Raw genomic sequence first — 27383 nt, 5'->3', positions numbered from 1 at the left:
GATTTCACGCGATGAGGCCTCCCCCTCGCCACTTCCCCCCAGCTCGGTGGGTAAAGGGAGTGGCGACCCCGGGTGTCCAGCTGGCGAGGTCGGTGCCCGCTCCGCACCGTCAGCTGGCTTCACTTTTGGCGGCGACCGTCGGGAGTGGCCCAGAGGGGTTCCTCAGTGCTCCTGGGATAGCCTGGGCCAGAAGATGAGGGGACGCGCGGGTGGCTTGTCAGTCCAGGATTATGATCTCCGTTTTGGGATTGTGCGTTAAAAAATGCGGGAGATCACGGTTTCAAATCCCCGACAAACCCTCACTTTGCTGTTGGTTTTAACTTTGTAGATGAAGCCCTCGAGATTAGGGGAGGCGGTGGTGTAGTGGTAAGATCACTGGACTAATAATTCAGAGGCTTAGACTACTGCCCTGAGGGTGCAAAGGTTCAAATCCCAACCTTAGCAGTGGGCGGAACTTAAATTTAATTCACAAAATAATTCAATCAATTAACCAAAAAATCTGGAATTGAAAGCCGTTGAAGGTTTGCTGGATTCCCTCGGAGGAGGAAACAGACGGAGGCTCCTGTGCAGCTGACGAGGCACTCTCTCCATTTTCTCTCTCCGCACCTCACCCACCCCCCCCCCCCCACAACAATCCACACACTTTGCCCTTCACTGCTTCACTCTCATCGTCTCACTCTCCGCACTGCAACAAACACACTGGCACTCTGATCCACGTGATCGTGAGATCCGCAGTCACTGCTGGAACGGAGGAAGCGTGGCAGCCATTTTGCGCACAGCAAGATCCCGCAGACAGCAGTGTGATAATGACCCCGTGGGACCTTTCCGAGAGGGCAGACGGGGTCTCCATTTAATAGATACAGAGTAAAGCTCCCTCTGCACTGTCCCCCATCAAACACTCCCAGGACAGGTACAGCACTGGGATTGGCTGGGCAATTTGGAGCACTTCCTGCCTGCAATCAGGGGGAGCAGCTGCACCTGTGCTGCAGCAACTGCAGACTGGAGAGTGGAGACTGCAGCAACTGGAGAGATGAGACTGGAGAGAGGTGAATACAGAGTGGAGAGAAACTATCAAGGAAGGCTGCAATTGTTTTGGAGAGGTGGGTGTCAGGGCACCTGAAGAACTCTTCAGTTTGGACTGTTTGGGGGAGGGAGAAGAGGCCAGAAGACTTGGGTGGGGCAGCCAAATCCAGTAGGGGGCCCCAGTATTTGTATTGGTGCTTGCACACTGGGATCTCCCTCCCCACCCCAACTGCCTGCTCGGGACAGCTGGAGTTGCCCGGGTGAAGACTGTCTTGTTAAAATCAGAAGAGGAGAGTACCGGGCGGCTCCAGCCATCCCGGACGAAGAAGCCTCCCCCAACTGGAAGACAACAAATAGTTTTGGACTAATTGTTAGAAAGGTGCTCCAACTGGCAGTTGGATCAAACATCCTTTTCAGCCTTTCTCTCCCTTCCTCCACTCAGTCACCTGTCCTCCCCTTTTCCTTTATCTTCCTACCCCAATCCTCCTCTACTCCCACACCACTTTGTTTAAAGTTTGTTTTTTTTTGTTTCAACTGTGTAACTCTGGACCAACTGGAGAAGGAAGCAGGGGGGCTTCCCCTCCTTGAGGCTATGGTGGGATGTGGGCAAGACTCACATCCTCGTCTTCTGTCAGGAGTACGCGAAGGGGTCGACCAAGAGGCGGGAAGCCGAGATCGGGCGCCTTGAGAGGGAGGTGCTCGACTTGGAGTCCCGCCTCGGTCATGCCGTCGTGGACCCGGCCCTGTGGCAGGCGTACAAAGAGAAGAAGGGCGCGCTGAGGGACCTGCAGCTCATAGGATCCCGAGACGCGTACGTGAGGTTGCGGATCCAGATCCTGGAAGATTTGGACCGCGCCTCACCCTTCTTCGACTCGCTGGAAAAATGGTGGGGGATCCGTAAGCAGCTCATCGAGCTGCTGGCCGACGACGGATCCTCCATCACGGATCCGGAGGGAATGGGCCTCCTGGTCCGGACGTATTACAGTGCGTTGTTCTCTCCGGATCCGTCCAGCGAGGATGTGCGCAGAGTTTTGTGGGAGGACCTGCCGCAGGTCAGCCCAGAGGGCACCGAAGGATTGGAGGCTCCGCTCACGTTGGCGGAGCTGACTGGCGCCCTCCACCAGCTCTCAAGGGGCAAATCCCCGGGGCTGGATGGGTTGAACGTTCTGGGACTGGAGGACGATTATGTGCGGGTCCTGGGGGAAAGCCTGGCAACCGGGGAGATGCCCTTCTCGTGGCGCAGGGCAGTCATCGCGGTACCAGTTGGTCACTTTGGCCCTGCCCCTGCATTCGCCACCAATATCCAGAAGAAACTCATCGATTTCTTCTGGGGCAAGAGGAAACACTGGGTCTCTGCCGCGGTCCTGAGTCTCCATATTGAGGAGGGCGGTCAGTCGCTGGTGTGCGTCCGCACACAGGCTGTGACTCTCCGCCTTCGGACCCTGCAGAGATACCTGTACGTCGAGCGTCCTCCCAGATGGTGTGCGCTGGCGGCGTATTTTTTCCGCCAGTGTCACTGCCTTCAAGACGACACGCAGCTCCCGGCGGAGACCGTTAGCCGCACCTCTCTGAGGGAGTTGCCTTTCTTTTACCGGGATCTATTCAAGTCTGGAACATGGTCGCCTCCAGTCAGGGCGCTCCCCCGCCGGCGGAGGAGAGCGGCTCGGCTGTCCGGGCGGCCGACTCCGGGGATGGTCCGGCGGGCGGAGGAATAGCCCCTCACTGCAGGTGGCAAGGGGAGTCGGGAGAGCACACCCCCGCTCGGCCAGAACTGCTGATCAGACCCAGGCCCCGAATCCCTCCTCGGGAGCCGGTCCCGCACAACCCGAGCCGCCTCTCGGAAATGCCCTTCGTGCCATTCTAATGGGCGGGGAGGGGTTTCCTGTACGGGCTGCTCCTGCACACTCTCCACTTCCTCGCCCTCATCAGCCGGCCGGACACGCCTTGGCGGTCCATGTCGCCATCTGGCGGCGAGGGGAAACCCCGATGGAGGTCTCTCTGCATGGGAGTCTTCCCCCTTTACATTGGGGATCTGGGGAGGAGGGTGTTGCACAGGGGAGTCCCGTGCAATAGACTTTTAAGTAGGTTCACGGACTCCCAGGCCGCCTGTACTTTCTAAGGCCTGGACGAGTCCGTGTTCCACGTTTATATGGAGTGTGCGAGGTTGCAGCCCCTCTGAGTATCTGAAGGGGCTGCTCCTCAAGATCTGGCTGCACTTCAGTCCCACGCTCCTGATCTTTGGGCACCCGGTGCGGAGGGGGGGTGGGCCGGGGGAAGGATCTCCTCGTCGGTCTGCTCCTGGGCCTGGCCAAGGTGGCAATTCACAGGTCCAGGTTGCGGGCCGTCGGGGGTTCCATCCTCCCCGATTGCCTGCCCTTCATCCGCGGTTATGTTCGCACCCGGGTGTCCCTGGAGAAGGAGCATGCGGTGTCCGCCGGTACGCTTGAGGCCTTCCGCGACCGGTGGGCACCGCAGGGACTGGAGTGCATCGTCGACGCCGAGAATGGCATTTTAATTTGAGTTTTTGGTTTATTTATCTGTCTTTAATAAAGTTATTTTAAAAATATGTATATAAAGGGGGCCTGAGGAATAAAGGCCCCCTCGACATAAAATATATGAAAGGGGGCCTGGGGTATGAAGGCCACCTTATTTTAAAAAAAAGAGAAAAAAATGGGTTAGCTACAGAGTAAAGCTTTGTGTAAGATTTGAGTCAATTGCTGTCAAACTAATCTCTGTCTTTCTATTTTTTGCACAGCTGGCACAACGTACATCTTTGGCCGGGGCGGTGCCGTTATCACCTACACGTGGCCCCCAAATGACCGGCCCAGCACGCGGGCTGACCGCCTCGCCGTGGGATTCAGCACGCAGCAGAAGGAGGCCATTTTGGTGCGAGTGGACAGCGCCTCCGGCCTGGGAGACTACCTACAGCTGCAGATAGTAAGTCCCTGCTGCGTTGACAATGGTGTTAGCGTGCTGCTGCCTGGGCTCTGTCGAGCCGCCTTGCTGAAGGCTTGCTGGCCTCCTCTGTCTGAAACCTGAGGAGCCGGTTTTGGTTTGGCCATTGTTGCTGTGGCAACGCAGGCTCTGCTGGTGGAAACGGTGATGTGTTATTGGCTAAGTGGGGGGGGGGGTAACGTGTGGGGCGCAGTTTGGGAGGCCTACAAATGGCTTTATTTGGCCGCCTGATTTTCTTTTAGATTTGGTGTCTTGACATGCAGCCGTGTGCAGGTGGTGCAGCTTGGCGTCTCGGAGTTAGGCTGCACCGACATCTAGGCCGCCCTCCCCCAATTTGGAGCTTCTGTCGAGCAGAAGAAAGCCAGTCAAAGGTCAAGCCTGTAGATGAGTTGAGGAGAGGGCCTCCAACATAGCGTACAGATGTTATACAGGTGTGACTTATATGTGGAAATGCACTATATACAGCTGTGGACTGCATACTGATGGGCCCTGTATACAACATACAGATGTGCACTCTATATGGAGGTGGTCTTTGCAATGTAGTGGACTGCCTTGAGGTGTGGCCTACATTCGTGTTTGTGTTCAGCTGCAGACCAGATACAGATGTGGACTTGTTATAAACATGGCATGTATACATGGGCATGGACTTATATGTACAGGAGTGTTCTGTGTGTGGGTGAGGCCGACGTGCAGGTGAGGTCAATGTCCACGTGCCACATGGGCAGGTTAAAAGCAAAGGTTTGTCATTTGATCGACAATTGCTCACTCCACTGTCTCCGTGCTGGTTACAAGCGCTCTCAGTCTCTCTCGCTCTCTTTTACTGAAGGCCACTGTCTCTCCAACATTTTCTCACTGGCTCGATTTCCTCCTCCTCCTCCTCCTCCTCCCTGCATTCCCCTCCCTGTCGAAATCGGCTTGCCATATGAACATACCAATTAGGAGCAGGAGTAGGCCACTCCGCCCCTCGAGCCTGCTCCGCCATTCAATAAGATTATGGCTGATCTGATTGTAAACTCAACTCCACATTCCCACCTGCCCCCGATAACCTTTCACCCCCTTGCTTATCAAGAATCTATCTAACTCTGCCTTAAAGACTCTGCCTTTTGAGGAAGAGAATTCCAAAGACTCACGACCCTCTGAGAGAAAAAATTTCTCCTCATCTCTGTCTTAAATGGGCGACCCCTTATTTTTAAACAGTGACCCCTGGTTCTAGATACTCCCACAAGGGGAAACATCCTTTCCACATCCACCCTGTCAAGACCCCTCAGAATCTTATATGTTTCAATCAAGTCACCTCTTACTGTTCCAAACTCCAGTGGATACAAACCTAACCTGTCCAACCTTTCCTCATAAACCCACCCATTCCGGGTATTAGTCTAGTAAGCTTTCTCTGAACTGCTTCCTTCCATTTACATCCTTCCTTAAATAAGAAGACCAGTACTGTACACCGTACTCCAGATGTGGTCTCACCAATACTGTACACCGTACTCCAGATGTGGTCTCACCAATACTGTACACCGTACTCCAGATGTGGTCTCACCAATACTGTACACCGTGCTCCAGATGTGGTCTCACCAATACTGTACACCGTACTCCAGATGTGGTCTCACCAATACAGTACACCGTACTCCAGATGTGGTCTCACCAATACTGTACACCGTACTCCAGATGTGGTCTCACCAATACTGTACACCGTACTCCAGATGTGGTCTCACCAATACTGTACACCGTACTCCAGATGTGGTCTCACCAATACTGTACACCGTACTCCAGATGTGGTCTCACCAATACTGTACACCGTACTCCAGATGTGGTCTCACCAATGCCCTGTGTAACTGAAGCAAAACGTCCCTACTGTTGTGTTCAATTCCCCTCGCGATAAACAATAACATTCCATTAGCTTTCCTAATTACGTGCTGTACCTGCATGCTAACCTTTTGCGATTCATGCACGAGGACACCCAGATCCCTCTGCATCTCGGAGCTCCGCAATCTCTCACCGTTAAAATAAGACTGCTCTTCGGGACTCGTTGCATAGTCTCTTTATGATGCTCCAGAGACCCAGCCAAGTGAACAATGGACAAAGGTGGGGGTGCAGTGGGGGAGGGGCATGCATGAGGCCACGCTTGCCACTCCTAATTCCCTGTGCAGAGCAAGTTGTGTTAAACGCTCTCCAACTATCCTTTAGCTAATTTATTCCCTCATACACACACACACACCGGCCTGTCAGAAAAGCATGAAGAATTACGCACCCTGTCAGCACTCCCAACTAATAACAGCTATCAGCAGATTTGCTAAAACACCATTAAGATGTATAAAATTAATTCTCCCTCGTAGCAATTACTGGCAAACCTCCTTGCTCGACGAACATGACATAACTCATGTAATAAAATTAGTGGAAAAGGATGAGGCTGGATGCAGAGCTGGAGAATGCAAATTTCTTGCCCGTTGAGGTTTGCTATTGGGGATTGTCGCCCTGTGGCAAGGGGTGAGGACTGCGTGAAATGGAAAGAAAACCTTTTTTTTTTAAATCAGCAGGGAACATGAGTCCAAGGGTCTACCAGCCTGCGTTTTTCAAAGCCCCCCTCCCTAACTCTGTAACCTCCTCCAGCCCCCACAACCCTCCGAGATCTCTGCGCTCCTCCAATTCCGCCCTCTTGTCCATCCCCCGATTCCCATCGCTCCACCATTGGCGGCCGTGCCTTCAGCTGCCCCGGGGGCCCTAAGCTCTGGAATTCCCTCCCTAAACCTCTCCGCCTCTCTCTCTCTCCTCCTTTAAGACGCTCCTTAAAAAACCGACCTCTTTGACTGCGCTTTTGGCCGCCTGTCCCGAATATCTCCCTACGTGGCTCGGGGTCAACTTTTGTTCGATAATGCGCCCGTGAAGCATCTTGGGACTTTTCCAGGCGCGACATGAATGCCAGCTGCTGCTGTTGTCGGCCCCAAACGGGAAGGCAGGGGAAATGCTTCGCGGGGAAGACGGTCCAATGAGTCCTCATTTCAGTTCAGTGATGGGTGGAGGGAGGCGGAGCCTGTCAGAGCGAAGATCGGCCAGGCGAGGTTTGCCTAAATCGAGGCTGAGAAGGTTCAAACTGGGCTGAGAGACGCAGGCAGCTTAAACGGCAAACAAGGAGGTTGGGGGAATAAAGGCTGAAGACAAAATTCTTGTCGAGATGTTTTAACTGCAGTTGGAAGGTGCTACTCCACCAGGGGATATGGCTGCAGGATCTGTTCTAGGTAAGACTGGAGTCATTTTGATTTTGAGACATACTGATCATGTGCCGGTTTCAGATGTGTCGTCCATCAAGGCAATAGGCAGATTACAGCTGAACACTTGGCAATTTACGGCTCTGCAGAATTGTAGACATGGTGGAGAGTGAAGGGGATGGAGGCTGTTCAGCCCATCACATCCAGGCTGCTGTCCGCTCCAAACCACCCCCCCCCCCACTTATTTTTAAACAGTGACCCCTAGTTCTAGATTCTCCCACAAGGGGAAACATCCTTTCCACATCCACCCTGTCAAGACCCCTCAGGATCTTGTACCTTTCAATCAAGTCGCCTCTTACTCTTCTAAATTCCAGTGGATACAAGCCTAGTCTGTCCAACCTTTCCTCGTAAGACAGCCCGCCCATTCCGGGTATTAGTCCAGTAAACATTCTCTGAACTGCTTCCAACGCATTTCCATCCTTCCTTAAGTAAGGAGACCAATACTGTACACAGTACTCCAGATGTGGTCTCACCAATACTGTACACAGTACTCCAGATGTGGTCTCACCAATACTGCACACAGTACCCCAGATGTGGTCTCACCAATGCCCTGTACAACTGAAGCATAACCTCCCTCCTTTTATATTCCATTCCGCTCACGATAACATTCTATTAGCTTTCCTAATTACGTGCTGTACCTGCAGACTAACCTTTTGAGATTCATGCACCAGGACACCCAGATCCCTCTGCGTCTCAGAGCTCCGCAGTCTCTCACCATTTAGGTAACATTTAGATAAATCCATGTGGGAGAAAGCAGTAGAAGGGTTTGTTGATTGGGTGAGATGACTCCTGCAGGGACGAGCTGGGCCATTTTCTGCACAGTACGTCCTATGTGATAACTATCCGTGTGAGAGTAATTCTTCCAACTTTTCCTCTTACTCCTCTTCTGCTAATTCAGATCTGTTTTTTAATGTCCACCGCCCGATCAGGTGGCGAATTCTGAATCCGAACCACTCGTTGGGTAAAAAGGTTTCTCCCCCTGTCGCCTCTTGTTCTTTTACCAATTGCCTTCGATCTGTGCCCTCTGCTTAGATTAGATTAGAGATACAGCACTGAAACAGGCCCTTCGGCCCACCGAGTCTGTGCCGACCATCAACCACCCATTTATACTAATCCTACACTAATCCCATATTCCTACCAAACATCCCCACCTGTCCCTATATTTCCCTACCACCTACCTATACTAGTGACAATTTATAATGGCCAATTTACCTATCAACCTGCAAGTCTTTTGGCTTGTGGGAGGAAACCGGAGCACCCAGAGAAAACCCACGCAGACACAGGGAGAACTTGCAAACTCCACACAGGCAGTACCCGGAATCGAACCCGGGTCCCTGGAGCTATGAGGCTGCGGTGCTAACCACTGCGCCACTGTGCCGCCCTTCAGCCACTGGAAACTGTTTCTCTTTATTTACTCTGTCTAAACCCCTTCATGGTTTTAAACACCTCAATCAAATCTCCTCTTAACCTTCTCTGTATCGAACCTGTTTTTTTCCTTCTGTATCTAACCCCCCGTGCTGTACCTGTCCTGGGAGTGTTTGATGAGGACAGTGTGGAGGGAGCTTTACTTTGTATCTAACCCCGTGCTGTACCTGTCCTGGGGAGTGTTTGATGGGGACAGTGTAGAGGGAGCTTTACTCTGTATCTCACCCCGTTTTTTTTTAGGGAGCTTTACTCTGTATCTAACCCCGTACTGTACCTGTCCTGGGAGTGTTTGATGGGGACAGTGTAGAGGGAGCTTTACTCTGTATCTAACCCCGTTTTTTTTTTTAGGGAGCTTTACTCTGTATCTAACCCCGTACTGTACCTGTCCTGGGAGTGTTTAATGGGGACAGTGCAGAGGGAGCTTTACTCTGTATCTAACCCCCGTGCTGTACCTGTCCTGGGAGTATTTGATGGGGACAGAGTAGAGGGAGCTTTACTCTGTATCTAACCCCCGTGTTGTACCTGTCCTGGGGAGTGTTTGATGGGGACAGTGTAGAGGGAGCTTTACTCTGTATCTAACCCCGTGCTGTACCTGTCCTGGGAGTGTTTGATGGGGACAGTGTAGAGGGAGCTTTACTCTGTATCTAACCCCCGTGCTGTACCTGTCCTGGGAGTGTTTGATGGGGACAGTGTAGAGGGAGCTTTACTCTGTATCTAACCCCCGTGCTGTACCTGTCCTGGGGAGTGTTTGATGGGGACACAGTGTTTCTTTGATGGTTATCTTGCGTGGTGGCTTTTTAATTGGCTCCCTATTCTCCGTCCTAAAACGCCTTCCTTTGTTGCATGCAGAATTCATTGAACTTGCCCTTACGCACGCCTCAGTAAAGACCATCAGCACATCTCAGTTGCTGAGGGTTTAGAGTGTAGGGCAAGGGATTTAACATGTTACCGGCCGGCTTTGATGCTCTGATACAGAGTGAAAGCTTTCCCATCACACTGACTACTTCAGCCACGCCTTTGAGAGCTCATCTATATCTTTTCGAATCTCTCTCTCTTAAGTCGGTGAGATATACAGCTGCACTCTTCCAAAAATGTGTGCTTTCCTTTCTCCCAATTGGTTCCAGGAAGCCGGCTTTATAATCTGATTTCCATTTTAATTTCCCTATTCATCCATGGCAGCGATTGCCTGCTTAACTTTCGAAGGGATGGATCTATCCTGGATGTGTTTAATATCTTGAGGTGGGTTCCATTGTGCCTCAGCTGAGTGTGGTTGCAGTGGGGAACGTGGGGGAGATTTCAACTGAGGTGTAGCGAAAGATCAGGGAAGAATCATCTGTCAGGCAGGGGTGAGAGAGATGCCGATTGCTGCTCGGATATTCCAAGAGGGGCTGTCTCATCTGGCAGTAAAACTCCCCTTTGATTGGTGGGGTGGGGGGGGTGGGAGATAGCGGTCCCAGTGACAAGAAAGTGGTAGTGGTGTAGTGGTAATGTTACTGGCTAGTAATCCAGAAACCTAGATTAATACCCTGGGTGGGGGGGGGGTGCGTGAGTTCAAATCTGGCACCTAGTGGTATTTATATTTAGAACGTAGAACATAGAACAGTACAGCACAGTACAGGCCCTTCGGCCCACAATGTTGTGCCGACCCTTTAACCTACTCTAAGATCAAACTACCTACATACCCTTCATTCTACTATCATCCATGTACCTATCCAAGAGTCGCTTAAATGCCCCTAATGAATCTGCTTCTACTACCACCGCTGGCAGCGCATTCCACGCACCCACCACTCTCTGTGGAAAGAACCTACCTCTGACCTCTCCCCGAAACCTTCCTCCAATCACCTTAAAATTATGCCCCCTGGTGATAGCCCTTTCCACCCTGGGAAAAAGTCTCTGGCTATCCACTCTATCTATGCCTCTCATCATCTTGTACCCCTCTATCAAGTCACCTCTCATCCTTCTTCGCTCCAATGAGAAAAGCCCTAGCACCCTCAACCTTTCTTCATAAGACATGCCCTCCAGTCCAGGCAGCATCCTGGTAAATCTCCTCTGCACCCTCTCTAAAGCGTCCACATCCTTCCTGTAATGAGGCGACCAGAACTGAACACAATATTCCAAGTGTGGTCCAACCAGGGCCTTATAGAGCTGCAGCATAACCTCGCGGCTCTTAAACTCAATCCCCCTGTTAATGAAAGCCAACACACCATACGCCTTCTTAACAACCCTATCAACTTGGGTGGCAACTTTGAGGGATCTATGGAAGTGGACCCCAAGATCCCTCTGTTCCTCCACACTATCAAGAATCCCGTCTTTAAGCCTGTATTCCGCACTCAAATTCGACCTTCCAAAATGAATCACTTCACACTTTTCCAGGTTGAACTCCATCTGCCACTTCTCAGCTCAGCTCTGCATCCTGTCAATGTCCCGTTGCAACCTACAACAGCCTTCCACACTATCCACAACTCCAGCAACCTTCGTGTCATCGGCAAACTTACTAACCCAGCCTTCCACTTCCTCATCCAAGTCATTTATAAAAATCACAAAGAGCAGAGGTCCCAGAACAGATCCTTGTGGAACACCACTGGTCACCGAGCTCCATGCTGAATACTTTCCATCTACTACCACCCTCTGTCTTCAATGGGCCAGCCAATTCTGTATCCAGACAGCCAACTTTCCCTGAATCCCATGCCTCCTTACTTTCTGAATGAGCCTCCCATGGGGAACCTTATCAAACGCCTTGCTAAAATCCATATACACCACATCCACTGCTCTTCCTTCATCAATGTGTTTTGTCACATCTTCAAAGAATTCAATAAGGCTTGTGAGGCATGACCTGCCCATTACAAAGCCATGCTGACTGTCTCTAATCAAATCATGCTTTTCCAAATAATCATAAATCCTGTCTCTCAGAATCCTCTCCAATAATTTGCCCACCACCGACGTAAGACTGACTGGTCTATAATTCCCAGGGTTATCCCTATTCCCTTTCTTGAACAAGGGAACAACATTTGCCATCCTCCAATCATCCGGTACTACTCCAGTGGACAGTGAAGACGCAAAGATCATCGCCAAAGGCGCAGCAATCTCTTCCCTCGCTTCCCGTAATATCCTTGGGTATATCCCGTCTGACCCCGGGGACTTATCTGTCCTCATATCATTCAAAATTTCCAGCACATCCTCCCTCTTAACCTCAACCTGTTCGAGCAAATCAGCCTGTTTCACGCTGTCCTCACAAACGACCAGGTTCCTCTCACTGGTGAATACTGAAGCAAAGTATTCATTTAGAACCTCCCCTACCTCCTCCGACTCCAGGCACAAGTTCCCTCCACTATCCCTGATCGGCCCTACCCTCACGCTGGCCATCCTCTTGTTCCTCACATAAGTGTAGAACGCCTTGGGATTTTCCTTAATCCTACCCACCAAGACTTTTTCATGTCCCCTTCTAGCTTTCCTAAGTCCATTCTTCAGTTCCTTCCTGGCTGCCTTGTAACCCTCTAGAGCCCTGTCTGATCCTTGCTTCCACAACCTTAAGTAAGCTTCCTTCTTCCTCTTGACTAGCTGTTCCATCTCTCGTCATCCAAGGTTCCTTCACCCTACCATCCCTTCCTTGCCTCATCGGGACAAACCTATCCAGTAGTCGCAGCAAGTGCTCCCTAAACAACCTCCACATTTCTGTCGTGCATTTCCCTGAGAACATCTGTTCCCAATTTAAGCTCCCCAGTTCCTGCCGCATAGCATTGTAATTCCCCCTCCCCCAATTAAATATTTTCCCTTCCCGTCTGCTCCTGTCCCTCTCCATGACTATAGTAAAGGTCAGGGAGTTGTGATCACCATCACCGAAATGCTCTCCCACCAAGAGATCTGCCACCTGGCACCAAATCCAACATAGCCTCCCCTCTAGTCGGCCTATCTACATATTGAGTCAGGAAACCTTCCTGACAAAATCTGCTCCATCCAAACTATTTGCACTAAGGAGCTTCCAATCAATATTAGGGAAGTTGAAGTCACCCATGACAACAACCCTGTTACTTCTGCACCTTTCCAAAATCTGCCTCCCAATCTGTTCCTCCATGTCTCTGTTGCTATTGGGGGGGTCTATAGAAAACTCCCAACAAAGTGACTGCTCCTTTCCTGTTTCTGACTTCCACCCATAATGACTCAGGAGACAAACCCTCCTCGACGACCTCCCTTTCTGCAGCTGTGATACTATCCCTGATTAACAATGCCACTCCCCCACCTCTTTTACCTCCCTCCCTATTCCTTTTGAAACATCTAAACCCCGGAACATCCAACATCCATTCCTGCCCCTGTGATATCCAAGTCTCCGTAATGGCCACAACATCGTAGCTCCAAGTACTGATCCATGGTCTAAGTTCATCACCCTTATTCCTGACACTTCTTGCGTTAAAATAGACACACTTCAACCCATCATACTGGCTGCAACTTTGCCCTGTCAACTGTCTAACCTTCCTCACAGACTCTCTGCACTCGGTATCTGCCTGTTCAACAGCTACCCCATCCACTGATCCGTGGCTCCGGTTCCCATCCCCCTGCCAAACTAGTTTAAACTCTCCTGAAGAGCTCTAGCAAACCTCCCGCCCAGGATATTGGTGCCCCTCCAGTTCAGATGCAACCCATCCTTCTTGTACAGGTCCCACCTTCCCCAGAAGGTATCCCAATGATCCACATATCTGAATCCCTCCTACACCAGTTCTATAGCCACGTGTTCAGCTGCACTCGCTCCCTGTTTCTAGCCTCACTAGCACGTGGCACCGGTAACAATCCTGAGAATACTACTCTGCTCGTCCTGCCTTTCAGCTTCCAACCTAACTCCCTATATTCGCTTTTCAGGTCCTCATCCCTTTTCCTAGCTATGTCATTGGTACCGATATGTACCACGACCGCTGGCTGCTCCCCCTCCCCCTTAAGAATCCTGTAGACTCGATCCGAGACATCCCTGACCCTGGCACCCGGGAGGTAACATACCATCCGGGAGTCTCGTTCGCGACCACAGAATCTCCTGTCTGTTCCTCTAACCACTGAATCTCCTATCACTATCGCTCTCCTATTCTCCCCCCTTCCCTTCTGAGCCACTGGGCCAGGCTCAGTGCCAGAGACCTGGCCGCTGTGGCTTTCCCCTGGTCAGTCGTCCCCCCCCAACCGTATCCAAAACGGTATCCTTATTATTGAGGGGAACGGCCACAGGGGATCCCTGCACTGTGCGCCTGTTCCCTTTCCCTCCCCTGACGGTCACCCAGCTACCTTTATCCTGTAACTTAGGTGTCACTACTTCCCTATAACTGCTCTCTATCACCCCCTCAGCATCCTGAATGATCCGAAGTTCATCCAGCTCCAGCTCCAGTTCCCTAACGCGGTCTGCGAGGTGCTGGAGTTGGGTGCACTTCCCACGGGTGAAGTCAGCAGGGACACAAGTGGTGACCCTCACCTCCCACATCCTGCAAGAGGAGCATGCAACTGCCCTAGCTTCCATCCCCTCCGCACTAAATTGACAAAAGAAATTCATAAATATCTGGCAATGAAAGCTAGTCTCAGTAATGGTGCCCAGAAACTATCATCGATTGTTGTACAAACCCAGCTGGTTCACCAGTGTCCATCAGGGATGGAAATCCGCCCTCCTTACCCGGTCTGGCCTACATGTGACTCCAGAGAACCACAGCGATGTGGTTGACTCTTAACTGCCTCTGAAATGGCCTAGCAAGGCGAGGGCAATTAAGGACGGGCAACAAATGCTGGGCCTTGCCAGCGATGCCCGCATCCCATGACAGAATTTTTAAAAAATAGAACGAGTAAGGAGGTCAGATACTGTTTGGATAATGAGAGTCTAAACAGGGTGGAGGAACAGAGGGATCTGGAGATACACATACACGAATCACTAAAAGTTGCGACACTGGCTAATAAGGCCTTAAAAAAACATGAAGAAATCCCGATTGGATTTATTCGTGACTATCTTATGCTGATGGCCCCTAGTTCTGGTCTCGGCTGCAAGCAGAAACACCTTCTCTACGTCTAACCCACTGAACCCTTTCCTCTATCAGGTCACCCCCTCAGCCTTCTCTTTTCCAGGGAAAAGAGCCCCAGCCTGTTCAATCTTCCCTGATAGTTTTATAACCTCCCGGTTCTTTGTTCATCTTTCTGGCCTATCCTCCTTGTAACATGGAGACCAGAGCGGTGCATGTACTCTGAGTGGGGTCACGCCTGGGTTCTGTACAAGCTCAAAACGCTGGCGTCCCGCGATCAGTTGGGGAACCTTTATTCACCTCCATTTGAAACCTGATTTTCGATGTCAAAGATTTCAATCGTGCTTTGCAGATAACTGAAACAGCTCGAAGAATAAATGCTCCGCAAGAGGCTTCATAAATTAAACATTGAGCCAACTCTTCACGTGGCAACAGTGAGGGAAATTATGTGCTGGCATTCATGAATAGATTCCACACACGTCCCTGGCATGGCTAACAGGATTTAAATCTTTTCAGACAGTATTCCCTCATAAAAGATTAAAAGTAGGGACATCAGTATGAACTACTGCGTGAAAATCAATAGCTTTCACCTTTGTTTATTCCTGCCCTAAGTGTCTGACAATTTTATGCAGTGAAGGCTGCTCCCACCTCACTCTTTCAATCCTGTCATTGAGACATGGGGGACGATGTCCCCCTTTCTTTTTTGCTCGGGTTGCCCACAGTTGCCAACTCTGTAAGCCCGGGAATTTAAATTCAGTTCATTAAATAAATCGGGAATTGGGAAAGGAAAAATAGCCTCGGTAATGGCAACCGTGAAACTTCCCGATTTTTGTTGTAAAAACCCATCTGGTTGTGAATGAATCCGAGGCCGACACTCCCAGTGTCGGCACTGAGGGGGTGCCGCGTTGTCGGAGGCGCCGTCTTTTAGATGAAGGCGTCAAACCGAAGCCCTGTCTGCCCTCTCAGGTGAATGAGAAATCGGAGTCGGTGTGGGGCCATTCGGCCCGTCGAGCCTGCTCCGCCATTCAATACGATTATGGCTGACCTCATCACGGCCTCAACTCCACTTTCCCTCCCCGTATCCCTCGATTCCCTGACAGACCAAAAATCTGTCTCTCTCAGCCTTGAATGTACTCAACGATGGAACATCCACAAACCTCTCGGCGAGAGAATTCCAAAGATTCACGGCTCCGGGGGGGAAAACTTTTCCTCATCTCCCCCACCCCCCACCCCGCTCTTCTCCCAATAGTGTTGTGGGATCTTTTAGATCGACCAGAGCAGGCAGACGGGAGCCTCGGTTTAACGTCTCATCAGAAAGAGAGCACCTGTGACAGTGCAGCACTCCCTCAGTACCGGCACTGGGAGCGTCAGCTGGGATTTTTAATCTTAAGGCCTGAGCCCAGAACCTTGTGACACAGAGGCAGGAGTTATACCCTCAGCTGATGCACGTCAAAATAAATAGCATAGTTTTAAAGGGGGTATCGCAACCGGTGGGGTATACAGACACCTTAGAAGGACACGTCGAGAAGGCTGTTAAAAAAGCACGTGGGATCCTTGGTTTTATTAATAGAGGAATAGAGTGCAAAAGCAAAGGAGTGAAGCTAAACCTTTCTAACCCAGATTAGGCCTCAGCTGGAGAATTGTGTCCAATCCTCAGCACCGCACTTTAGGAAGGGTGTCAAGGCCGTGGAGAGGGTGCGGAGGAGATTTGCCGGAATGGGACCAGGGATGAGGGACTTCAGTTAATGTGGAGAGACTGGGAGAAGCTGGGATTGTTCTGCTCAGAGCAGAGAAGGTTAAGGGGAGATTTAATCGGGGCGTTCAAAATCGGGAAGGGTTTTGATAGAGTAAATAAGGAGAAACTGTTTCCAGTGGCAGGCGGGTCGGTAACCGGAGAGACTCAGATTGAAGGTAATTGGAACCAGAGGGGGGAGATGAGAAGTTTTTGTAACGCAGTGAGCTGTTGTGATCTGGAACGCGCTGCCTGAAAGGGCGGTGGAAGCAGATTCAATAGTAACTTTTAAAAAGGGGGAATTGGACAAATACTCGAAGGGAAAAGAATTTGCAGGACTACGGGGGAGAAAGAGCAGGGGAGGTGTGGTATTTATTGGAATGTACTTTCAAGGAGCCAGCACAGACACGATGGGCCGAATGGCCTCCTTCTGTGCAGTAAAATTCTATGATTGGCCGGAAAGCACTTTGGGATGTCCCGAGGTCTTTGAAAGGCGCAACATAAATGCAAGTCTTTCTTTACTTGAGGGATACACAGCTGGAAAAAATATAAAATCTGCTGCAGACACTTTGCTTTTCTTCAGTTCAGCATTCCCTTGTTATCATGTTCTGTACATGTGTTGAGTCCCAGGCTCTTTAGTTTACAACAGATGTACCTTAAATAACATACGGGCTGGGACACTCCACACCTCGGCTTCTCACTGTGCGATTTTCCACTCATTCATTTTAATGGGCAGAAAATTACAGGTCAGCGAGACCAGGAACAGAGATACCTGGCTGTCATTTTGATCTATGAGCTAGAGAGACTTCTTAGTCAATTTATTTTGCTCATTACAACTCACTATTACCCCACATTGGCAGCCATTTGCAGTGTGTCTGTCTGTCACACATTGGCAGCCATTTGCATTGTGTCTATCTGTCACACATTGGCAGCCATTTGCAGTGTGTCTGTCTGTCGCACATTGGCAGCCATTTGCAGTGTGTCTATCTGTCACACATTGGCAGCCATTTGCAGTGTGTCTATCTGTCCCAAATTGGCAGCCATTTGCAGTGTGTCTATCTGTCACACATTGGCAGCCATTTGCAGTGTGTCTATCTGTCGCACATTGGCAGCCATTTGCAGTGTGTCTATCTGTCCCAAATTGGCAGCCATTTGCAGTGTGTCTGTCTGTCGCACATTGGCAGCCATTTGCAGTGTGTCTGTCTGTCCCAAATTGGCAGCCATTTGCAGTGTGTCTGTCTGTCGCACATTGGCAGCCATTTGCAGTGTGTCTATCTGTCCCAAATTGGCAGCCATTTGCAGTGTGTCTATCTGTCCCAAATTGGCAGCCATTTGCAGTGTGTCTGTCTGTTGCACATTGGCAGCCATTTGCAGTGTGTCTGTCTGTCCCACATTGGCACCTTGGGTTTTAAAAGCCTATAGATTGTTAGGAGGGGTTAAAGTCTGAGTGAGGGGAGGAATTCCGCCCTATCGAGGACCTGGGGGAAAAGAACATGGCACGATGTGTCTTGATTTGAACACAGCGAGGACGCGGGGAAGATCGAGCGAGCGAGAGCGTGTGGGCTGGGAGGTCGGAGCTGAGGGGGCAACAACAGCGGCGAGTCCAGCAGGAACGGAACAAAGGCTGGGGCGAGAGGGGGAGGTCAGAGGTTAGCGGTGAGGGCTCAGATGGAGCCCAACTGTCGGTGCGCAGAACGCCGCCCTTCAGAGCAGAAGAACATCGATGGTGAATTATCCCCTTACTGCTGGTCGTGGGGTGTGTTTAATGAGTCTGTTAGTCGACAGAGCTGCTCATTGAACTGACTCTGAATCTAGAGTGGCAGCCATCTGCTGAAGCCATCACTCAACTTTACTCTGTCTGAAATCAATGCCAGCAGCCGTGTGCAGGGTCTATCAGTCCTTTTTACTGACCATTTAATTGACTCGAGTCAAGACGCTGGAGTGTTTATGTTGTCCATCAGTCTCACTTTCCCTGCTCGGCTCTTTCAGCAGTGTCTGAAGGCTGCGGACTGAGAGACCCGCTCAGCGCTCATCATTTCCTGCTTGCCGGCCTTTAACTAAAGGCTGGGTTGTCACTGGTAATGCATACCAATCAGCTCAAGTGCACTTGGGACAGGCTGAGGGACGCAGCACGTCCCCCCCCCCCCCCGGTCTCTGGCGGTGGGGAGACCGTCAAAACCTCCCTTGCTTTCAGTATTGATGAAATGGGGTCTTCCCCACCTCCCCGCCAGACAATGTCCCTAAAGACACCCCATCCTGCCTGCCTCACCTTCAGCCCATTTCCATTCATTAGTTGCCCGTTCTTCTCCCTCATCTCTTGGCTTGTCCAGCAGTGCCTCAATTTAGAAATGTCTTGGTCTCAGGGGTGGGGGGGAGGTGTTGGGGGGAGGTATTTTAGCGATGGCCCCTCCATAAGGTGCGTACTGTGGTTCATATGATCTGCCCCTCCCTGCAGCCCAAAAGATGTCAACTGTTCGTGGGATCTTGCTGTGCGCAAATTGGCTGCCCCGCATTGTGTTAGGACACGGGAGAGGGGCAGCAGAGATTTGGATGAGCTTAGATTTGCAGAAGGTGGGAATGTGGGAGGTCGGCCAGGAGTGCGTTGGGATATTCCGTTGCAGAGGCGATAAAGATGAATGAAGACCAGCACTACTGCACTGTGAAGGGCGGGGAGAGGGTGTAGACCTGGAACAAGAAACTCCCCTCCCAACCAATGAAAATGCTCCAGCCCATAAAGGGGCAGCTGGGACAGGCGGACATTCCAAGGCAGTTGGCGACAGTCCCGCCAGTGGGTGGAATTGGCAAACCGCGCTCTTCGGTTCCGCATTACGGGAGGGTCGCCGGCATGCCAGCACGGGAGAGGTGTCAGGAAAGCAGAGTGAGGAATGGAGCCTGGCATTTCCGGTGCAGGCCTGTATTCCTTGTCGCCCTGATGCACACTGCAAATGAGTTGCTGAAGGAGCCTGTCTCTTGTGATGTGCAGCATTGAGGCAGTGATTCTTTCCCACTGTAATTACCCAAATGATGCAGCTCAGAGTGCCAGGAACTTGTGACCCCCTCCATTGTCATAGGGGGCAGAAGCATTTTCATCTCGGGGGCGCTAATGGCATTTCTCTCGCGGCCTTGTCACGGTCACCGCCCTCGTTTAGGAAGGCTGGGGAATGTTAATTGTGCACCCTGATTAACCCCAAACCACTCAGATAGCGTGAGATTGACTACTTTTTAAAAAAAATACAAAACGAGTGGTTTCGTCGTCTCTGCCGATGGACCTGGGAAGGGGGCGGGGTGGGGGGGTGGGTTGGTGGTGGGTTTACAGTAACTAGTAGCTCTCCTGCTCCGCGCTGTCTGAAGCTCAGCCCCCTCTGCTCGAGCCCTGCGATGGAATGGTTAGGACTGGGGGTTTATTTTCAAGGAGCCAGCACAGGCACGAGGGGCCGAAGGACCACCTATGTGCTCTATGCATCGTTAACTGTGAAAGGGTGAGCAGCTCAAATTGCGAGGACAGGTTTGTGCAGACTGGGCTTGTATTCCCTCGCGTGTAGAAGATTAAGGGTGTGATTCTAATCGAGGGGTTTAAGATGATTAAAGGATTCGCTAGGATCAATTGAGAGAAATTATTTCCTCTGGTGGGGGGGGAGTCCAGAACAAGGGGGCAGAACCTTAAACGTAGAGCCAGGGCCGTTCAGGGGTGATGTCAGGAAGCACTTCTTCACACAAAGGGGAGTGGGAATCTGAAACTCTCCCCCCCCCCATAAAAAGCTGTTGCAGCTGGGGGTCAATTGAAAATGTCAAAATGGAGATGGATCTCACACACGCACACTTACACGCAAACTCACTCACTCACACACACACACACACTTACACACATACACGCAAACTCACTCACACACACACACACACACACACACATACACACATACACTTAAACTCACTCACTCACACACACACACACACACACTTACACACATACACGCAAACTCACTCACTCACTCACACACACACACACACACACACTTACACACATACACGCAAACTCACTCACTCACACACGCACACGCACCTACACATGCTCACACTCACACACGCATATACATACGCTCACACTCGCTCATGTGAGATTTAGGATAAGGGATAGCAGATTTAAAACAGAGATGAGGAGAAATTATTTCTCTCAAAGGGTCGTGAGTCTGTGGAATTCATTACCTCAGAGTGCGGTGGATGCTGGGACACTGAGTAAATTTAGTCACAGTCATAGAGATACAGCAGTGAAACAGGCCCTTCGGCCCTCCGAGTCTGTGCCAACCAACAACCACCCATTTATACTAATCCTACATTAATCCCATATTTCCTACCACGTCCCCACCATTCTCCTACCGACACTAGGGGCAATTTACAATGGCCAATTTACCTATCAATCTGCAAGTCTTTGGGAGGAAACTGGAGCACCCGGCTGAAACCCACACGGTCACAGGGAGAACTTGCAACCTCCGCACAGGCAGTGCCCAGAATTGAACCTGGGTCGCTGGAGCTGTGAGGCTGTGGTGCTAACCACTGCGCCGCCCAAATTTAAGGAGGAGATAGACAGATTTTTTATTAGAACTGGGTTGAAGGGTTATGGAGAATGGGCAGGAAAGTGGAGTTGAAGCTGAGATGAGATCAGCCATGATTGTATTGAATGGTGGAGCAGGCTCGAGGGGCTGAATTGCCTACTCCTGCTCCTAGTTCTTATGTTCTGATGTGCACACACACACTCTCGCATGCACTCTCACACACTCACACTGACACAACACACTCACACTGACACAACACACTCACACTGACACTGACACGCTCACACTGACACTGACACACACTGACACTGACACACACTGACACTGACACACACTCACACTGACACACACTCACACTGACACGCTCACACTGACACACTCACACTGACACTGACACACTCACACTGACACTGACACACGCTCACACTCACACACACTCACACTCACACTCACACACACACACACACACTCACACTCACACTGACACTCACACTGACACACACACTGACACACACACTGACACACACACACACTGACACACACTCACACTGACACACTCACACTGACACTAACACGCACTCACACTGACACACACTCACACTGACACACACTCACACTGACACACTGACACTGACACACTCACACTGACACTGACACTAACACACACTCACACTAACACACACTCACACTGACACACACTCACACTGACACTGACACACACTCACACTGACACACACTCACACTGACACACACTCACACTGACACACTCACACTGACACTAACACACACTGACACTAACACATACTCACACTGACACTAACACACACACTCACACTGACACACACTCACACTGACACACACTCACACACACACACACTCACACACACTCAAACACACACTCACACTGACACACACTCACACTGACACACACTCACACACACTCACACACACACACTCACACACACTCACACACACACACTCACACACACTCAAACACACACACTCACGAGTCTCAGTAATTGAGCCATGAAACTATCGTCGATTGTCGTAAAAACCCATCTGGTTCACTAATGTCCATTAGGGAAGGAAATCTGCCTTCCTTACCCAGTCTGGCCTACATGTGACTGCAGACCCACAGCAATGTGATTGACTCTAAACTGCCCTCTGAAATAGCCAAGCAAGTCACTCAGTTGTCAAGGGCAATTAGGGATGGGCAACAAATGCTGGGCCTTGCCAGCGACGCTCACATCCCGCAAACGAACAAAGATAAATAAATAAATTAAAAAGTACCTGCCTCACCGCACTTCCGCCGGCTTCGGGCTCAAGCTGATTGCGGACGTCATTGGCGAACGGTCACCCTCGAGCGTGTGCGGACGGGCGAGGCAGGTTTTCGCGGCACTCCACTGAGACCGACACCTACGCGGCCGAGTGTCACCACAGCTCCGCAGACGTCGGTCCCTTCCCACGGGACCGTCCCGCGAGTTAAATGAACCAGGATTACTGAGGTGCAAACTGCCCGCGGCGGCGGACACGAAGGCGGCAGAGACTGGCGGTGCCCTCAAACCCTCACCCTGTGAGGAGCTGCAGACCCACAGGCGCCAGTCTCCGCCGCACAGAGAGCCCCGCATTTCTATAGCGCCTTTCACCGTCTCAAGACGTCCCAAAGGTCTTTCCAGTCAGTGAAGTGTAGTCACTGTTTTAATGTAGGAAGCGCAGCAGCCAATTTGCACACAGCAAGATCCCACAAACAGCAATGTGATAACGACCCTCCGACAGTGCAGCGCTCCCACGGTACTGACCCTCCGACAGTGCAGCACTCCCTCAGTATTGACCCTCCGACAGTGCAGCACTCCCTCAGTGCTGACTCTCTGACAGTGCAGCACTCCCTCAGTACTGACCCTCCGACAGTGCAGCGCTCCCTCAGTACTGACCCTCCGACAGTGCAGCACTCCCTCAGTACTGACCCTCTGACAGTGCAGCACTCTCTCAGTACTGACCCTCTGACAGTGCAGCGCTCCCTCAGTACTGACCCTCCGACACTGCAGCACTCCCTCAGTACTGCCCCTCCGACAGTGCAGCACTCCCTCAGTACTGACCCTCTGACAGTGCAGCACTCCCTCAGTACTGACCCTCTGACAGTGCAGCACTCCCTCAGTACTGACCCTCTGACAGTGCAGCACTCCCTCAGTACTGACCCTCTGACAGTGCAGCACTCCCTCAGTACTGACCCTCTGACAGTGCAGCACTCCCTCAGTACTGACTCTCAGATTATGAGCTGAAGTCTCTCACGTTGCACTCAAACCCACAAGCTTCTGCCTCACAGTCCGAATGATCTGAAGTTCTGTCCAAGCAGCGACAGGGGCTGCGTGTCCGGGTGCTATTACAGCCCAGCTTAATTCATAGGAACAGAGAGAAAGATGGGGTAGAGGGTGAGGGAGAGTGGGGGGGAGGTGAGTGAGGGGGAGCAGGGGAGAGGATTGAGGGGAGCAAGAGGGTGAGGCAGAGTGGGGACAGGGTTGAGGGTGTGAGGAGAAGCGGGGGGGTGGGTGGGGATGGAGGGGGAGGAGGTGAAAGAGGGCGAGCGGGGCCGTGGGAACGGGAGGGTGAGGGAGGGAAGGAAAGGGGGGAGGAGTGACGGCGCGAGGGAGAGCGCGGAGGGACGTGAAGGGGTTTGCGGGGGGGGAGGGGAGCGAGGGAGAGTGCGGGAGCTGAGGGCGGGGGATCGGGGGAGAGTGGGAGGAGAAGGCAGGAGGAGGGGGGGGCAAGCCGAGAGAGGGCAGTTGAGGGAAGTGGCGCCTCCTTAATTGACCCTGGGCGGGTTGTAGTTGCTCTGGAAGACAACCCAGTGACTTTAACTGAAGTATCCAACCTGTTATCTGCTGGAACTGCACAATAATCAGTGACTGAGCTGGTTGTTTATTGTTGCCTAAAGGGAATTATGCAGAGGGATTAATAACCTGAGCAATTGCACAATGGGATGTCAAAACATCTCCACATTATTATGCTAATGTGTAATTGCTCTTTTTTTCATAATCATCTTTTATTTTGCTGCACTCCAATACACAATTATTTGTCATTTTGCACAGTAACTCTCTGAAAAATAACTGGTATTTTGTACGCACTGGACAGTCATGGAGGGGCGCGGGAACGTTTCAAGGAGCGATGGGAATCGGGGGGGATGCTCAAGAGGGCGGAAACGGAGGAGGGCAGAGATCTCGGAGGGTTGTGGGGGCTGGAGGAGGTGACAGAGGTAGGGAGGGCGGGGGGGGCGGTGGGCGAGGGCCGCGGAGGGATTTGAAAACGAGGATGAGAATTTTCAAATGGGGGTGTTGCTGGTCCGGGAGCCCTGTGTCTGCGGCTGACCCGCGAGCATGCAGGGGCTGCATATCGGATCAGCCCCTTTAATACATGCTCCCCTTCCCGAATAGCCGCAAATTGTGGGATTAAGCTCCGTTACTTGGCCGCAATATGTCCCAACAGTCCTGCGTATCGAATTGGGGGAGCAAATTTACCCCTCAGTCGACGTCCCATTTTTTCAACAAAAAAAAAGTAGATTAACTGGGTCATTGTCGCGTTGCCGTTTGTGGGATCTTGCTGTGCGCAAATTGGCCGCCGCGTTTCCTGCATTATTAACTGGGTCATTGTCGCGTTGCCGTTTGTGGGATCTTGCTGTGCGCAAATTGGCCGCCGCGTTTCCTGCATTGCCACAGTGACTGCTGAGGTGCTGACCAGCTGTGCATGGGAATGTCGGCAATAGGAGCGGGAGGGGGCCATTCGGCCCTTCGAGTCTGCTGATCTACCTCCACGCCGTTTTCCCTCACTATTCCCATAATCCTTTGATATCTTTAATACCTAGAAATCTATTGATCTCTGTCTTGAATATACCAAATGACTGAGCCTCCACAGCCCTCGAGGGTAGAGAATTCCACAGATTCACCCTCCCCCTTCTGAGTGAAGAAATTCCTCCTCATCTCAGTCCTAAATGGCCACCTCTTATTCTGAGACTCTGTCCCCTTGGTTCTAGGCCCTCCCCCCAAGCCAGGGGAAACATCCTTCCTGCATCGACCGTGTCGAGCCCTGTAAGAATTCTGTATGCCTCAATATTACCTCTCATTCTTCTAAACTCTAGAAAATACAGGCCCAGTCTCCTCCATCTCTCGATGGCAAGTATATGTTTCCTGAGGTTGAGGTGACCAAAACTGCACACGACACTCTGGCTGCGATCTCACCAAGGCTCTATATAATGTTGTAATATCACCTCAAGATTGAGGTCCCTTTGAGAATTCAGTATGCTAATGAGCTAAGTACCAGGATGAAGTCACGTGACTAGAAGCCATACTCACTCTGCAACTGTAACACCCTAGACTAAGGTTCTGTATATAGTTTGCTCGATATTGTATCTACCAATTTAGCTGTTAATAAACCTTCAAGGCACTGGATTCCACGAAACTTACAGTGTTGCATAAGACAACACAAAGGACACATGAAATGGTGACAGCTGTGTTGAAAAGACCAATGATAACCTTGAAGACTATGGGCAAAACAGCAAGCCAGTGAAGAAACTTTAAAACAAATACCTGAAAAGAGTGAAAGAAATACTGGCCCAAACATCAGAAAGAAGAAAAAAACTTACCTCCAGCTGTGGGAGACAGAGCACTGAAAGACAGGCTGCAAATAGATTCCTGTGGTCGGGTGAGTCATTGTGCCAATGGTCTAGGAGTCCCAGTTCAGAGAAAAGGCTTTGAAGTGCTTGGAAAAATGATTTTTTTTTATGCCTCCTTAGGAGAGATTGAAAAAAAATTGGGGATCACCCAATTCTTCGCTCAGGCTGACAGAGGGCAGGGCAATTGCAGGAGGCGTCTGAAAAAAGGCATGGGAAACCCCCAAACGTTGCAGTCTCCACTCACGCAGCCTAAGCTTAAAAAACTCATTAAACCAGTCAACCGTGAAGAAGATAAATAAACTCCAGCAAAAAAAAAGCAAAGGGTAAAGCCCTTGAACTGCCTATCAAACAGCTGTGTCAACATACGAACTGAAGTGCTGAAAGCAAAATAAACAGAGAACACTGTCAAACACCTGTTGCTGTCCATCAAAGCAGCTAGTCTGAATAAAAGAGAATTTCTTAAAGGGGAAACTGCAGAGTTAATAGAATATAGCATTTGCCTTTCTTGTGGCTGAGGCGGCAGCAGCAGAGGCGAGGACTCCTGCAGTCAAATAGCATGTGGACACTTTCTGTCAGGGCTCGCACCTTGTGCGAGGTTCTGGAGGAACTGCTGGACTCACAGGAGTGGGGCTCGAACCCACAACCTTCTGCTTCAGGGGGGCGAGAGTGCCCTGAGCCACGACTGCCCCCTCCGCCCTGGAGGGTGTAAAAGATCTCATGCCACAATTGGAAGAGGAGCCAAGATGCTCCCACGGTGTGCTGAGCCCAAACCACTCAATAAAACAGCTGATCCCTTCATTGCCACTTATGGGATCTTGCTGTGCCCAAATTGGCTGCAGACGGTGAGCACACTTCAGAAAGTATTTCATTGGCTGTTGTGACGGAAATCACACCTGCCAAATGGAAACATATTACTTTTGTCATATGGGACACTACTTGAACCTTTTTTCTTTACTGAACATAGAACTTATTTAAAAGGACCATAGAGCTAAACAGCTAAAAAAAAAACATGGTTGCATATTTGCATTCTGAGAGCCAGTTGAATAGAGAGACAACGGGGATACTGCCTGATTCAATTAGTGAGATGGGTTTTGTCAAAAGACATTGAGAGCCATTGACTTTGTAAGAGACAAAACTCCCCCCTCCCCTCCCCTCCCACCAACCGAGTGTCTTGGAGACTCAAGTCCAGCAACCCTCTAAGAAGTTGCTATTTCAAACAAAGAGGTGGTCACATGACTTACCTGCTGGCCAAACAGGGGACTGTATGAATTGTGCGGCAGCAGCTTGAGCCTCAACACAGAGGACCTCTTCCACCTTCTGGTACCAGAGAAGTAAGTTGGAAAGTGTGCACTGGGCCCTAGTGAGAACTCCAAGACTTCAACTTTTATTATGGATGTTTCCACCCAGTAACTGAATTCCCTCTATTACAAACTCTACTTCAACTTCCCCCCCACCTCCCAATTCTTTCCTCCCCCTTGGATCTATTTGTGCGTGTGTATGCCTCGTGTTTGCATGCTAGCGTGGTTGTGTGCCACATTTTAGTAATTTAAACCGAGTTAGAGTGATAAGGCTAATAAACTTACATCTTTCTTGCCTAAACCTAAGAAAACCTGTCTGATTGGTTCATTTGCAATTACAATTAGCGTGCAGTGGGCAAAGGACTCACTGAGGCGGGGGTTAAGCTAAAAACACTGTGTTTTAAAAAAATAAACCCTGTGTAATGGTCAAACCAGGAAAGAGGCGAGTCTGAGACCCCTTCCCTCACCCGGTCGTAACACTGTGGACGTCCTC

At 50.8% G+C, this 27383-nt stretch overlaps 1 protein-coding gene across 1 annotated transcript in view; it reads left to right on the top strand.

The window, feature by feature from the left end:
- The window catches only part of LOC137355989 (neurexin-2-like), a 1490911-nt gene that overhangs the window by 960403 nt on the left and 503125 nt on the right, over window positions 1-27383 (top strand). Inside the window, exon 12 of the mRNA XM_068021690.1 lies at window positions 3779-3960. Coding sequence (XP_067877791.1) covers window positions 3779-3960 — 182 coding nt within the window. The remainder of the gene's footprint in view (window positions 1-3778; window positions 3961-27383) is intronic.

Source organism: Heterodontus francisci, chromosome 44 (genome assembly GCF_036365525.1).
Source record: "Heterodontus francisci isolate sHetFra1 chromosome 44, sHetFra1.hap1, whole genome shotgun sequence".
NCBI lineage: Eukaryota > Metazoa > Chordata > Chondrichthyes > Heterodontiformes > Heterodontidae > Heterodontus > Heterodontus francisci.
The sequence above is the reverse complement of the archived record's forward strand: the minus strand, read 5'-3'. Positions and strand labels throughout refer to the sequence as shown.